Below are 15,474 nucleotides of genomic sequence, written 5' to 3'. Positions count from 1 at the left end.
TATCTCTTCCCCTGCCTCAGAATAGCCCAGCTGCTTATATTGCCTGCTTATTGTAAAGCAGTCCATGTGCCATGGCTACCTGGAGTTTCAATATTTAGTGTGTAGATGATTCAAAACTTAAAAACCTAGCCATGGCAATCATGTTCCTTTTGCTTAGCGTGCCTTTTCACTTGCTCCCCTTTAAGATATGAAGTCTCTATCCAGGCAGAGCGCAGCGGAATAGGACATCTTTGAATGCTTTAAGCAGCCCTAATGGGTTTTCTTTCCATCATGTTCGTTTTATACAGTGGAGGCTCTACCACTGGGACACCCGAGGCATAACGCTGTGGCATCAGCAAAATAGATCCTTGCTGTTTCACCCTCTAGCTAGGGAGAAATCACTCTAGCAGATGAGAGCTCCATGTCGAGACAACTGCTCGGGTAGCCTACCGCCGCACGTTCGCTCCAAAGCACCACGTGCAGGCGCTTCCCCGAATAGCGCTGGCAAGCCTTGTGATGGATGCTTTTGCAATGTTAAAAATCCCCCCCCCCCCCCGCCCCAAAACTGACAAAAGCCCTGTGGTCGGTGAAGTAGCGATGCTGAGGCCAGCGCTGGTGCCCCAGAAGAAGGTGTGGACCAGAGCCACCGTTGCTTTGTCTAAGTCACTCGGCAAGGCCTGTGCTCCTCGCTAGCTCATGTTCTAACCCGTCTCCACACAGCTGTCTGCTCCCAGGAGGCGATGACAGGGCCCTGCCGGGCTGTGATGCCTCGTTGGTACTTCGACCCTAACAAGAGAAAATGCATTCGCTTTATATATGGAGGCTGCGGAGGCAACAGGAACAATTTTGAGTCAGAGGAGTATTGTATGGCTGTGTGTAAAAAGATGAGTAAGTCCTGCCTCCCACTGGCCCTTTTGCAGCTAGCCTCTGTCTGTCTGGCGTTTGGTGTCTCCTCCTCCTTGCCTAGGTCAAGAGAGGATACGTGTGTAGCTCATCCTTTTGGTTCTGGTGTCTGCAGCAGTTCTTGTCTGTCCTTTTGCAGCAGTCTCCTCTTGTCTCCGCTTCTCTAGGTTTTCAGGGTGAACTTTCCTGGGGAAAGTGGCTCTCGACGTATGCTGTCTGTGCTCAGCGTTGGCTCGCAGCTCTTGCTGAGGGCTTAGTTGTCATCTTCCAGATCTGTAACAGGGACCAGGGGCTGTCTCTAACCTCTTGTGAAAACACGTAGCTTTCCTGTTCGCCTAACTGGCTTTTTTTCCAGATATATGGAAGGAAGCACTTGCTTTCCCCAGTCGTGTTACCATGCATATGTTTGACCAGTCGGTCCTGAAAAGCAGGCTGCTGCTTGCCATTCCTCTGGTAGTAGGTGTTTTCTTGGATTTGGGGAAAATCTCAGAGAAGTAGTATAGAATTCAGATTCCTACTTTCAGCTCGGTTTGAAATATGAATCATGACTCAATCCCTGTATTTTTTGAGAGCTTGAGGTTTTTGGCACCAATTTCAACTGGCTTTTATGTCAGATGATAAAACTACCAAAAACATTTTAACCTCCTTATTAATCTTATTGTTGAACTCCAGCACTTCCACTTCAGCTACCATTAAAGCCTTTTGAAAGGCTTTTTGTGTTATCTGGGGCTTGGCAGTCTGACTGTACAGCCATAATCCTATTTACAAAATGGGCTTCATGCAAGTGCTTTAGATTGGGCTGATCTAACTGAAGTGGTGAAATAAAAGATGCGGATCTCAGGAGCTTTTTGTACAAAAGTTTGTCCTGTTACAGAGGGATTTGGGGCTGGAAAGAGAGTTCTCTGCGTCCAAGCTTGGTTCAGAAACGCCATGAGCAGGCCCAGAATACAGTACCGATCTGACGTTGTCCCTTGCACGCAACTCTTCTTTGCCCTTCTTCACTCCTCCTTCCCTAGTTAGAATAAAGGTTTGTGGATTTAGGTGCATGCTAAACTGCAAGGTAAATTTTTTTTCTGAGGCATGCTATCTTTTAACGACGTGTTGGAGGTTTTTTTCCTACCCAAATTACTAAAATGGTTGAAAGGTTGCCTTAACTTTCCCTTTCTGCCCTCCCTCTGCTAAAGGACAGCAACGGAGTGCATCATGTTTGCCGTAGATCCTTTCAGAAAGGTCTCTGGGGTGTGTAGTTTCTAAACCAGAAACTTTGTTCAGCGTTTTCTGAACTGCAGGATGTGGAGTACAGAGCCCCTGTTGTGGATTTTGCAGATGCTTGAAATTGTCAGTTCTGAAATTTTATTTCTCCCCTTGTCAGATTTGAATGTCTTAAAGATACAAACCGTCCAGTTTATTGGACAAGTCAGTTTGTCACACTGAGCCTCCTTCTGTTGCTGTCTTGTCTAATATCATTGCCTGTTAGTCCTGCATGGTGCATCTGGTAGGGAAGGTAGCCTTGAAGTGTAAAATATTGGGTAGAGTTTCGTGCAGATTTATTGTTGAGCTCCCTAATCATATTAATGATGTCTGGAGCCAGCTTGTCAGCGAACAGCTAATGCACAAAATGCCATTTAAAGCCAATGTGAAAGGGAAGAGAAAACAAGTTCTTTATTCTGCAATCCAAGTCATTCTGTTGCTGGAGCTGAATAATGCTCATCTCAGAACTAATGAGAAGACCGAACAGGTGCTGGTTGCCACAGTGCATTACTGCGTTTTTGGGATGATGTAACTAACTGATGTTGTGCAGTAAATTGGCAGCTTAAAGATACCAAAATGGACTCCTGGTAGGTGGCGGTTCAGTAAACTCAGCCTGCCAGATTGTTAATTATGCGGGCGTGGAGATTCCTCTCCCTACCTATCCTTTGCAATCCAGGATCACTGTTTTCTGAACCTCCGCTTAGCCTTCCCCTCTCTTTGCAGTGCCAACTGATGATGTGGACGTCTACTTTGAAACCCCCGCTGATGACAACGAACATGCCCGCTTCCAGAAGGCGAAGGAGCAGCTGGAGGTCAGACACCACAACCGCATGGACCGGGTGAGCATCTGGCTTTTAGTCTTTTGTGCTGCACTGCATAGTTGCTGCCCATGTTTTTCTGGACAAATTGATGGTGAACTGACTTCCTTTCCAGTCGCCAGCCTTCCGTGTGTTTCTTGCAATATGACCACACTGTGGCAGTTAGATTTTCATTTCCTCAGAGTGTTGGGAGAGAGGAATCACTGGGGACACTTGGCTTGCTGCTCAGAGGGCTTAAGTGCTAGGTTTAAACCCCACCGCAGCTCTGTTGTGCCTTCAAAACCTAGCCAGGCTGTACAAGGATCTGCCTGTGAAGGCAAATCAGCTCACAAAGATCAGACGTCGACTTGCATCTTCTTGACGTGTTCTGTCCTTTTCTTGTCCAGGTGAAAAAGGAATGGGAGGAAGCAGAACACCAAGCTGTAAATCTCCCCAAGGCAGAAAGGCAGACTCTCATTCAGGTAAGAGTTAAAGGACCTAAAGAGGAAAGTTACTGGTGCTTGGCCTTTGTCTTTTCAATGAACTAAATGAGAGATTGTAATATTCAAAGCCAAAAGGTGACTGAGATGGAAGAACAGCTTTCCTGTTCTGTCAACAGCTGCTTTTTAGAGGAGATCTGATTCAATTGTGTGCTTTGTTCTTAAACCTGGAGGTGATCCAGTACTCTGCCAGGTGCTTTCCTAAGCCCAGTAGTAGGAAGCTATCTCGCCCCTCAAGCATAGCGACAGCAGAGCCAGATTGTAACTTCAGACCTTTGGCCTGTTTCGCTCTAACCAGTGGCCTCACAGCCCAGTTCGGATCGGCCCTGACTCTGGACACACCTTTGCTGTTCGGGTAGACGTAGCGAAAACCACTTTGGCAGCAGGTAGAGCTGGTTTGCTGCCAGAAGGCCAATCTTGTGCCTTATGAGGAGAGCTCAGTTCGACGATGAAGTTGATCAGGGATATTCTCAGTATGGGATTGTTAGGGGCAGGCTCTTCTGGCAGTGACAACTCTATGAAAGTTCCCTCAAACCAATATACAACTAAGTGACCGACTCCAGCTTTTAAGCCCACTTTGGATTTTATCCTGAAACATAGTTTTCTCTCTAGATTTTTTTAATTTAAGCCAGTGTTTCGAAACCTATGCAAGTCCAAAAGAGTTTTTCATCATCTCTGTTGAAACACAACAACGCTTAATGGACTTCTCTGGTTCTTTTGGAGATGTGGGTTATGACCTTTCTAATAGAATATATAGAGATTTGATCTGAAGGCGCGCTGATGAAAAATCCCCTACACGATACCTTTGTAAACTTTCGCAAATTCAGGTTAATGGCTCTAGGCTGAAGGGATCAATCCTGTTTCCATATTGCAGGTTCAAGGGAAAGAGTTAATACTGTGTCAGTCGTTCAGCGCAGTCTGGATCTCCCAACCCCAGCGCGATCTTTATCTGCAAGGCCATTTGCCCTCTTCATGGCTTGTGAAGGAAGTTGGGAAGGCAAATTGTCACTGTTGAATTTGCAAAGATGAAATCTGCATCAATATTTCTCAGTGCCCTTCTCTCTTTCTGTAAATGCCTAGGACATGGAATGTGACAGGCTCCATTTGTTGTCAGGAGTTACGTGAGTGAGCATAGGTGACCCTGATGCATACAGCGCACTTCACGCAGACTCCTTTCTTTGTTCCAGCACTTCCAGGCAATGGTTAAATCTCTGGAGAAAGAGGCAGCAAGTGAGAAGCAGCAGCTTGTGGAAACTCACCTGGCTCGTGTGGAAGCCATGTTGAACGATCGCCGTCGGATTGCTCTGGAGAACTACCTGGCTGCCCTGCAGGCTGACCCACCACGGGTGAGTGTTTTTTATTTTGCAATGAATTTTTACGATCAGGTAGCGCTGGGTTGGGTGGAAGGTGGGAATGGCTTGGCGAGAAGACTGCCTGTGACCTGCCAGGCAGAAGCTGGGAATAGGTTCCCAGTCAAGCTTTCTCCATCGTGGCAGTCTGTGCTAAAGACCTAGCAGCGGGTCTCCTAATTGACTCACTCCCCTTTCTGCCCCGTTAAAAAACCCTCCACTTTCTTTAGTGTTCATAAGGCATAGTGTTCCGAGTCAAACAGACTTAATTTAAAAAGAAAAATATCTAAGAGGTTAGCACAGGTGATTGATTTGTCCAGTAACAGAGCAGTTTCGCATCTGAAGTGCTGTATTTCTGCTGTGAATTTTATTTGAATCAAAATGGATTTGAACTCTTCCCCTCCTTAAATCCTGCAGCCCCACCGCATCCTGCAAGCTCTGAAGCGCTACGTTCGTGCTGAGAACAAGGACCGTCTGCACACCATCCGCCATTACCAGCACGTCCTGGCAGTTGACCCAGAAAAGGCTGCGCAGATGAAATCTCAGGTATAAGAATGTTTCTATCAAGGGAGGCATTGTTACCCAGCTCCGGCTGTCGGAGACTCTCTAGAAGCCATGCATCGAGTCCTCACGCTAAATTGCTGGGTACTATAGCAACTTCTCATACTTGTGCAGAGATCTCCAAATCTGTATGCATATTGCCTGTCACCAGATACGCTGTCTGTACGATTTTCCTTGGTACTTGACTCTGTGTTAAAAATTGGAACTCTGGTTTTAGCCATGAATTATTGTTGGTCACAATGACAAGGCCAGGGGTTTAGAACTAGTTCGGTATCATTTTTCTGTTTCCTTTTGACAAGCACCCGTGAAATTATTTGCTGGGGGCGTGGTCATCCTTGAACAGGCCTCCTCACTTCTTTCAAGACCTCGTGTCTATGTGTTCCTTTCATTAGGCTCGTTCTTCCTGATGCCTGTGTTTTGGGATTGTGGGAATTCTCTTGTGCCTCTGCAGAGTTATTGCCTTGTTTCCAAAGCGTAATACATAATCCTTGCCAAGCACTTGATCGTCATTGTTAGCTTTATTAGAAAGTCTGTTTTGATGAGTTTGTTTTGTGGTGTTACCATATATTTTACTCCTGAGCAGCAAGAAAGTCATTTTCCTTCTGCTGGGTAGTGTATGCGAATATGCTGCTTCGAGTGGGTGTCAAACCTGGCCGATGTACTTGTAAGAGGAATTGCAGATACCCTACAGATCTTTTGAATTATCTCCTGATTCTTGTTTTTACAACCCACTTTTAAAATGGTGAAAGATGTACTGAAAGGCCTAAGGTTCAAATTAAGAATGGCCCGTTAACGTTGAAAGGTCTGTTCATAGGGTATGTCCTTGCACAAGCTCAGAGAGGAGCAGAGAGAACTGACTGTCCAGTCACAGCTGTAGGAATGTAATCTGTGTTTTACCAGTCCCAGTTTACTGGAGGAAAAAATGCTTTATTACTTGGCTGTATAACCAGTAGACGGAAATATTGTGGTTTAAGAGTAAGACAAGGACTGGAGTCTTACTCTCACGTCTGGTGAGGTGTAGAGTAGTGTTGCAGTGATTTTCTAAGAGTGAACCTTGGAGGTGCCCAGTCCCCCAGGTTCCATGTTGATTCAGGGTGCTAGCGGTGTACCTTCAACTCTTGTCTCTCGGGTTGCCTGCCACCGATTCTATGATTCTTGTTAAGGTGCGCATCCTCAGAAAGAGCGGTAGCAATTGTGGTACTTATTAGCTGATGTTTGGCTTGTGATGCGGAATATGTGGTAGCGTTTTCAGACAGCTTAGCATATCAAGCGCAGTCCACCCTGACCCTTTGTTCTGATGCTGCCAAAGCCCAAGAGGGAGTGTGTGAACTGTATTCTTAAGCTAAAACCTAAACAGTCTTTAATTCATTCTGAAGGCTGCAGTGTCAACAAATCGACATGTGAGGGATGTGGGTGGTACAGTTCAATTTCCATTCGCGTTACTTTTCAGATGCACTTTAAGCTCTTCAATCGATTCCCTTGATTGACAAGCTGCCACATGTAAAATTAAATTGCTTTCATCCTTGCTCTTAAAGGTCAGGCACACGTCAGATTGTAAAACAGGTCCATTCAACTCCTTAGCTTTTTCCAACATTTGGCCGTCCATATAAATGTTTTTCTTGGTCTGCGTGATCCCTGATTATGCAGCACCCTCTTCAGGTCAGGCTTGACTTCACCAGTGAATTTAATACGCTAGGGAAGAGCGATTTGAGGTTGCACAGAGTTTGAATTTATTTCTCAAATGAAGGGAGAATGCTGTTGCCAGTGAGTGGGTGTAAGACAAATGTAATGCCACTGTTGTTCTGAAAGGCACCTTTGTTCTGAAACCAGGGTTGATAAATAATATTGTCTGCTCCCTTTGCGTGTATCTTTTCTAGTAGTCAGGAATGATAATCCGTTTAATAAAGCACTTGCTTGTAGTTGCTGCAGGAAACGAATTATGACTGTATCTGGCATATGGGAAATAGCAGCTTCAGTGTTTCCAGTGGAGAGCTGGTTACAGCAAGAGTCAGCTGAATCCTCTCTCTCACCCCCAGCCTTTCCCAAAATATGGAGAGCGCCGTGTACAAATGGCCATTCCAGCGAAGCGGGACGCATTGAGAGTCAGAGAATTGGACTAGATGGACCTGTGTTGCATTCTGTTGCCTGTCATGGCAGATGCACCAGTAGTAGATATTTCATTAAACAAGTGAAGTGTCGCTACCAATCGAGTGACTGACAGCCTTTGCCTACTCCAACACACTCTTGTACGCTTGCAGGTGATGACACATCTCCATGTGATTGAGGAGCGGATGAATCAAAGCTTGTCTCTGCTCTACAAGGTGCCATATGTGGCTGAAGAAATCCAGGATGAGATTGGTGAGTGTCTCTGTGTGCCAGCTCCCGTGCCAGCGTGTTAGACTACGAGCTTTTATATCAAGTGAAGCGGGCTCCAGAAAGACCGCTAGCTCCTTTGGAGGGGATGCACTCAACAACAAGCGCTTGGGCTCAGGCCTAGGTACCGCAGGGCAGATAGTCTCTGGGTTTTGCAGCACAGCCAGTCAGAATAGCTTGTTCCTAAGAACTGTCGCTGTCCGTTTAAAAAAAGTCAACAACATGCAGAATAGGAGAGCTCTCTCGCAAAGGGAGATGAAAAAGATCCATAAAAATAAGCAGATGCTTTCCTGCTTCATAGGAGTTTAATCCCATCTTGCCAAAACCTCTTGCCACATCAAACCTCTTGGCCCTTATTTGTATTTCTAGCCAATGCCTTTACTGAGAATTCCAGATGAGACTTCAGAGCATGCAAGATCAGATAACCTGGCAGCCCCGACCAGTGTTCCCCTGCAGCCCTGCCTCAGCTAGGTTCAAACCATCTGCCCCTTTCTGTTCCTGCCAGGCTTCATGCAGTTTGTGTAATATTTCCTCTTATTCCTTTCAGATGAGCTGCTCCAGGAGCAGCGTGCAGACATGGATCAGTTCACATCCTCCATTTCTGAATCCCAGGTGGATGTCAGAGTGAGCTCTGAGGAGAGCGAAGAAATTCCCCTGGAGGGCAAACCTTTCCGTCCGTTCCAGGTGAAAACCTTCCCAGCCTTGCCTGAAAGTGAAGGTATGTGGAACTGAAAATCAGGTTCACTGGCTTTACAGAACGCAGGCGCTTTGTCTTAGCTGGTAGGCTCAGCTCGGTGGAACAGAAAGCTCCATCCCTTTGGGTGATTTCAGAGTAAAGCGGTCGCCCCAGCAGTACCCCTCAGACTCTGTCCATTGGAAAGAGGCAGTGCTGCTAGTAATTTGCACTTGAGCTGCTGTCTTGGTTTTCCGATTCTTCTCTTTGCAAAATTGTTTCCTCTATTTCCATTTTGCAGGGAGTGTTAAATTTTTACTGTGTGGCTTGACTCTGGAATTAATTTTCAGTCTTTAACCAAAACACTCTAATGTAATGCTAAGTCTTTGTGCCGTGACCTGCTGAAGGGCTGCACGCATTCTCTTTATTTTTTTAAAAATATATATCTATATTTTGTGTATCATTGGGTGTTGACAGCTGGCGTGTGTGTGTGTATTTATTTTAAAAATGCTTGAACAGAGTCCTGAGCTTAAAGAAAGCCGTAGACTAAAAGCTTTTCCCAGGGTCTGAGTCAGAAATCATGCGCAAGCCTTTTTTCCTTTCTCTCTTAATCTCCTTTCTCTGCTATTTTTGTTTTTGTTTTCCCTCCTGCTAGATCCTCAGCCGGATTTGTACCATCCAATGAAAAAAGGTTGGTTCTAAGCTGCTCCCTCACAGTGCTTTCGATCACTCTTCTGCCTCCTCAGTGTGTTTGATAGCTTCATTTTAGTTTCATACTCACCTTTGTTTTCATTTCCCTGCTCTCATTTAGATCAGTAACTTTTGATTTTGCTTGTTCAGGCCTAGTGTTAAAGAAACGAGCCAGTCTGAGCATCTAATTGATTGTGTACGTTCCTCCCTGATGGGCTCACAAGGTGTCTCAGAGTGCATGGAGTAGCTGCTTTGCCCTCAAGAAACGTGGGCCTTGCAGTCTGTCTGCAGCCGTGCGGTACTTTGCATCTCTCCACGTGTACTCACGTTCGACACTTCTCAAAATAAATCTAGCAGTGCTGATGGTAAAGAGTCTAGAGGCTCTTCTGCCTGCTGCGGACTCTGTCCTCACCGCCCGATGACAGCGCTAAACTAGGAATGAGAGTGCTGCGGCAGACATTGGCTGTGTTTCGCAGCTAAATGTCCTCATAGATATTACAGAGCGCAGATGGTCCGGGGCAGATAAATCAGGAGATTCCTTCTTTGTGTCTGTGGTCTCCTCGGCATCACCTTTTCGCACGTAGCGTCTCTCCGTACTGGCAAAGTCCTGTGTGATTATCCATTTCTCCTTTAGCTCATTATTAATTCTGCAGTAACTCGGTGCCTGGCTAAAAAGGGGCTGCCTGGGCTTTAAGAGCAGCATAGAAATATTGGCATTAAATGAAATCCTCTGTTAGCGATACAGTCTCAGGTAGAGATCGGGCCTGGCTGATCTGCTGCCGCAGATCTAGTTCCTGAAGTAGAAATGGAAGGTTCATTCTTAAAATGCTCTTGCAGAGCAGGGGTACATGTGTGGGGAGTAAACCAAGCATTTTAATCTGCCTTTGGTTCCAAATGTATTGTGCAAGATCTCAAAGGAGAGCAAAGGATTTTGCTAATAACCGTTTAATATGAACACAAATAGTTTTGCGACATGGTGAAGGCCAGATAGCCTGAAACTCTTCTCATTGTCAGAGTTTCTCTACAAATGTCAAGTCACCTTCATCGCTCTTGTGGAACAGTGTACAGCTCATTCAGTGTACTGACTGCTCTGGAAGGAATTGGGACAGCTTTTAGTTTGAAAATTTTTCTTTTTTGTTGGCTTAAAGAGGCTGGTTCTTCCCATTTGGGTTAGTGGAGGAGTTTCTGATGACTTGGGGACAAGATTATATCCTCCACTTGCCCCTTCTCTCCCTTCCCATTTCGTTACACGAGGGCTGCTAGGGAGTTTGGGCGTTCTTTTTGTGGGTGGGTGGGGTTTTTTTTCCCTGGAAGTACATAAACTAAGCTGTGCCTTTGAGCTACATAGAACTGTGTCTGTTATTTGGTGTAGCACTCTGTGACAAATGGCAAAGCTCAGTGCAGCAGCTGAACTCACAGCCCTGGAGACTGTGCTACATTGGCTCCTGAGAATTGAATAAAGCAGCCGTCAGCCAAAAGCTGACGCAGGAGTTCTCTAAAAACTGTTTGTGGCTAGTCTCTCCAGAAAATCCCAATCATTGACTTTCACAATAACATGACCTGCTTCGACAGCCGTGAGGAGTCAGACTGGCAGTCTTGGCCGTGCCTGGAATCTGATTACTGTCTCCAAAGAGCCGTACAGGAAAAGGGGATGCGCTAAAACCCGAGATGCTTCTGTTGGGAGGGGTTGGAGTGAAACGTTAGTTTCCTTGGCATTTTCAGGCAGTAAAAGCGTGTCGCTGTAAAAACTTGCCTCGGAGCCAACCCAACTAGCCTTTCCTTGCATCTCATCAAAGAACATGCTGCCAATTTCAGCAGCAGTTGACATAATGTCTTAGGCAACCTGCAAGCTCAGCAGCTTGTGGAGAGGTACGTGCGATCACCGGCAAAGTGTGAAGTGCTGTAGTAATGTTTCCCCCACATCGTGCTCCTCATTGGAGAGACTCCGCTGTAGGTTTGAGGCTTCGCCGTCCTCCTGCTTTTGCATGAGGGAGGCATAGGTGTTGCGAAGGACGTCACGTTGTGCCTACTGATAATGGAAAACTGGCGTTCTCCTGACTTGCTATGTTATGTGAGGTCTGAGTAACTTGCATCAGGCTCTTCTGTTATTGATCCGATCTATTTATAAACGCTTCAGATCCAAACAGTTTATGCAGAGCAGCCGCCTTCTGTTAATTGATATTCTTCTCTTGAGCCTATGGTAGTTTCAGCCTAGAAATGGGTGACTGATGTTCTGGTACAAAGGCTAGTGTAGTTCTTTGCTCCTCCCTTGCCCTGGGATTTATTGTTTCTGGGCTCGTGCCAGATACGGGACAGCAGCTCATTACAGAGCCACGCTGGGTGACCTTGAAATTCTCATTCCCGAGGCACTTGCTGATGCGCTCGATTTCAAAAGAATGGGTGATGCTGCCCGTGCGGTTGAAAGCGTTCCCTGCGCGCTGGCCCTCGGCAGAGGGGAGCTGTCTGCTTCCCTCACGGGGGTCGCGGTCAGGTGGTGGTGACCCAGGGCGACATTTGCAGACAGGAGCTGCGCGCTCACGATTCGCGTTACGTGTTGCCTCGGACCTTCTAACAGCAGCACTTAATGGTACGGTATTTCTGGATTTACACTTCAGCCTGGTTTTGGTGAGTCTTGTCTGCTCCTCTCATTGCCACCTCATTTCCCCTCATTAACAGAACCCCCCCCAATCACTTGTCACTGTAGCATAGCTAATGAGCTCCCCTTCTGACACAACAGCATGAAGACAGATTAATAATCAGCGGTCCATGCGGTTAAACACACTAGCCATGGCAGCTCTACAGAAGAGTAGGTAACCCTTCCTAAATGTCACCGAGGGCTCGCTAACGGTCCCTGCCTTGCTCTTTTGGTGCAGGTTCTGGCATGACTGAGTTGGATGGGCTGATTGGCGCTGAAGAAAAAGTGATTAACAGCAAGAACAAAGTGGATGAAAATGTGGTGAGCCCTCCACCTTTATTTTGTACAGCAAAGCCTGCCGCGGACACTAATTAATAGCGGTGGCTTATTTCCATGTCTCCTTCCTGCTTGCAGAATGTCAGTGTATTCATTATCCATATGGTGTGGGGGAGTCAGTTTTCTGACTATTGTAGGCTCTTAATACTGATTAGCATCAGAAGGGTGGGAGGGTGAGGGAAGGAGAGAGATCTAGATCTTTGGCAGCGTGTGCTGGAGAAGTGTCTGATTTAGTAACTGCTTTCCCAAGCTGAGACCCTTCGATACATCTTTATTTTAGCTAGGTAGCTCGCTGTCCGAATGCACCGAACGCTGGTGTGTTCCATCTGTCTTCCCACCTATTTTTCGTGGCAAGAAAGGTGGCCTTACCGCCTTCTGAAGGTGAGCGAGCCAGTAGGTATTAGCTCTGTCTACAGTGTAAAGAGGCAGCTGACTTGCCTCAGTTCCCTGGTTTTTTAAAAAAAAAAAAAAAAAAAAAAAAAGACGACCACCCTTGAGAGTTCTCTTTCCAAATTGTTTTAAAGCCACAGGTTAGATGTGACACGGCAGAAATGCTGCGTCCAACGCAAGTGCCTGGTTTTTAAATTGGATCTTTAGTTTGAGGTAGTCTGAACATCCAAATGGTTGCAGTGCTAACTGAGGTGGCTTGAAAAGTTGGAGAACATCCCGCGCTGTTGAGAGCAGGGGAAGGATGGTAGGTGGTTCTGAGCCTTTGCTAGTATTCATTAAAGGTCTCCTGACTGCCTTCGTATTCCTTCTCCCACCTGTTTGGTATGGCTCCTTTCATAAAACGCTTTTGTGGCTGTTTCAGGTAATTGATGAAACCCTTGATGTGAAGGAAATGATTTTCAATGCGGAGCGTGTCGGCGGGCTGGTGGACGAGCCGGTATGTATGTGGCTACCGAGTCCAGCCGAGCGATGGGCGAATTCCTAAAGCTGCATTTCGCTTCCTGTGCGTTACTGAATTCCAGGGGTTCGGTGCCTTGACGCTGCTCTGGGAGGTCCTGCAGCGTATAATGCAGTACAGCATTTCTGCATAAAGATGTAAACAGTAAACGCCCGGCGATGCTAACCTGACTCTTTGGTTGCAAAACTGTTTTGTGGGATAGGAGAGCGGTGTGGGTCAGTGCATGTCCAGGATGCTGAAGTGGGGAAACAATTGTGCGTTCATTGTCCTTTTGGTGAAATACTTAGGGGTGAAATATTTAGGGGTGAAATATTTACACTGTCTGGTGTAATCAGTCATGCCTTGACACCACGGATGGTTGAAGACCTTATTGGCGGCCGCCTTTTAGGTTTGCATTTAGCAGCGCATCTCCCGCATCGCTCTTCCTCTACCCGCTCCCTTATTTTCTTCCCCCTCCAGGATAATGACAACTCCCTCCGCGATGACTTCAGTTTCAGCAGCAGCGCCCTTATCGGCCTGTTGGTGATTGCTGTTGCCATAGCTACTGTTATAGTCATCAGCTTGGTGATGCTGAGGAAGAGGCAGTATGGGACCATCAGCCATGGAATTGTGGAGGTGAGAAACAACTCCTGCTCCATAACCAAGGATGAAAATAGTCAACATTGAATCACATGTTGTGTGGAGGGGGCGAGGATGGCGGTAGCTGCCAAGCCATCAACTGCTCTGCTCCTCGCTCAACGGGACTTAACTCTGTAGATGCCAACATCTCCATTGCTTATCTATTAGTATGCAGGTATCGGTCATCGGCGTGCCGTGCTGGGACCTGTCGCTTCACAGTTGCGTTCACTTATCGCAAGGAATTCAATTAGACTTCCCTGTCTGGCTCAGGGTAGGATTTAGCAGTAAATGAGCTTTTCAGGCGATATCTTTAGCAGGGGAGTCAGTCAGTCAATCTATAGCAATTTGTCCTCCCAGCTAATGTAACAACGATTAAGACAGCGCGATCGGCTGAACGCTGAGAAGCAATTCCTCCTTCTTGCTTCTGCTCCCAACATGCGCGTTTCTAATGACAACTTAATGGAGTCTGGAGAAAGCTGCTTTTCCCCCTTGCCCAACCGATGCAGGAAATTGTAACGACCTCCTTAATGAGAGAAGCGGGTCCCAAATTTGTAACATTAGCTAACTTATTAGAGATTTGTGGAGAACGTCCCCAAAGAGGCAAGGGCAGGCAAGGAAGCATTAGCACCCGAATAAGGAACTCTGCTAAGCAAATTGGTTTTTGTGGCTTACCTTTTTTTCCTGTTTACTGCTTACCACGGTATTTATCCAGCGTTTGTCTGTCGGCTCTTGTTGCTGTGAAATAAGGCCTGCAAGTACCAACTTTGACCCGTAACCGTCTGGTCTTTCTAAAGGTTGACCCGATGCTTACCCCAGAAGAGCGGCATCTGAGCAAGATGCAAAACCACGGCTACGAGAACCCCACTTACAAATACCTGGAGCAGATGCAGATATAAAAGAGATGAAGATAACAACAGCCCTGACCGGGAAAGGAGCAGGGCGGAGGGCCAAAGTGGTCCAGCGTTTTGGATCAACTACTGACCAACAGTTGCTTCGAGAGGACTTCATCTTACATTCAGAACTCCTGGATCATTAAGACTATAATTACTACTGTAGAGTTGCAATTTCCATTCTTTTAAATGGGTGAAGAAATGATAATATAACAATATGATATATAAATCTCCTTAAATGGGAAAAATGGATCTATTGCAGATATTTGACTGAGATGTAGTTTTCTTTTTTTTTTTAAATAATCTGAGAAATACCAGTTCCGTTGTACTGTTGTCTGATACAAGCTCTATATATATATATAAAATGGGAAATGTTGATTTTTATTTCTGATAGACCACCTGTTTATTGAGGGTCATTTGTATCAGCCCGCCTTGTAAAAAGGAGACAGTTGTGGCTCTTCAGTCATTTTGGCTTTTATATATAAAGCAGTATTCTTTTTTTCCTTTTTTTTTTTTTTTTTTTTTTAAAGTGAATTTCACTGGGAGTTGCAAAGAGATTAATTTAGGGATAGAAACTGTGACAGCATAAGCAAGGAAGCAATTGGGAACGGTAACTAACAAAAATCCTTATAATGAGAAAAAAAGAAAGGAAAAAAAAAAAGAAAAAAAACCCCCATCCTCATATGCCAGTGATGTGCACCCTGCTGCTTAGCAGTTTGGGCTCTAGGAATCAAGACTCCCTGGAGGCAAGGAGTTAAAAGGCTTCTAGCATCTCTGTTTATAGTTCTTCTAGTGGAATGTTAGAACATGGTTTGTGCATACTGGGGTCTGCACATTCCCCTTCCAGATTCAGTTCTGCTCTAGAGTTGGAAGTTCCTGGTATTGAATTTAAATCCTCCGTTCTGAACCAGTTTCCTTCAGTACTCACCTGGCATTAACAGCCCCCTCTTGCTACTACTTCCTAATTTTCCCCAGCTCTCCTGCCTCACCAACATGGTAAGTAGTTCGGAGA

At 45.9% G+C, this 15,474-nt stretch overlaps 1 protein-coding gene across 3 annotated transcripts in view; it reads left to right on the top strand.

Moving 5' to 3' along the window:
- APLP2 (amyloid beta precursor like protein 2) overlaps positions 1-14,918 on the top strand; it is a 46,996-nt gene extending 32,078 nt beyond the window's left edge. The window contains exons 7-18 of one of the 3 annotated variants that reach the window (XM_075723365.1): positions 700-867; positions 2,857-2,972; positions 3,338-3,412; positions 4,618-4,776; positions 5,197-5,325; positions 7,599-7,698; positions 8,261-8,431; positions 9,042-9,077; positions 11,950-12,032; positions 12,859-12,933; positions 13,414-13,569; positions 14,367-14,918. In XM_075723365.1, the coding sequence (XP_075579480.1) occupies positions 700-867; positions 2,857-2,972; positions 3,338-3,412; positions 4,618-4,776; positions 5,197-5,325; positions 7,599-7,698; positions 8,261-8,431; positions 9,042-9,077; positions 11,950-12,032; positions 12,859-12,933; positions 13,414-13,569; positions 14,367-14,468 (1,370 nt within the window). In that variant the 3' untranslated portion in view covers positions 14,469-14,918. The remainder of the gene's footprint in view (positions 1-699; positions 868-2,856; positions 2,973-3,337; positions 3,413-4,617; positions 4,777-5,196; positions 5,326-7,598; positions 7,699-8,260; positions 8,432-9,041; positions 9,078-11,949; positions 12,033-12,858; positions 12,934-13,413; positions 13,570-14,366) is intronic. The other 2 variants (XM_075723364.1, XM_009479724.2) reach the window with 2 other exon arrangements.
- The last annotated feature ends 556 nt before the right edge of the window (positions 14,919-15,474 follow it).

Source organism: Pelecanus crispus, chromosome 19 (genome assembly GCF_030463565.1).
Source record: "Pelecanus crispus isolate bPelCri1 chromosome 19, bPelCri1.pri, whole genome shotgun sequence".
Lineage (NCBI taxonomy): Eukaryota > Metazoa > Chordata > Aves > Pelecaniformes > Pelecanidae > Pelecanus > Pelecanus crispus.
This window is presented reverse-complemented; position numbering and strand designations above follow the sequence as displayed.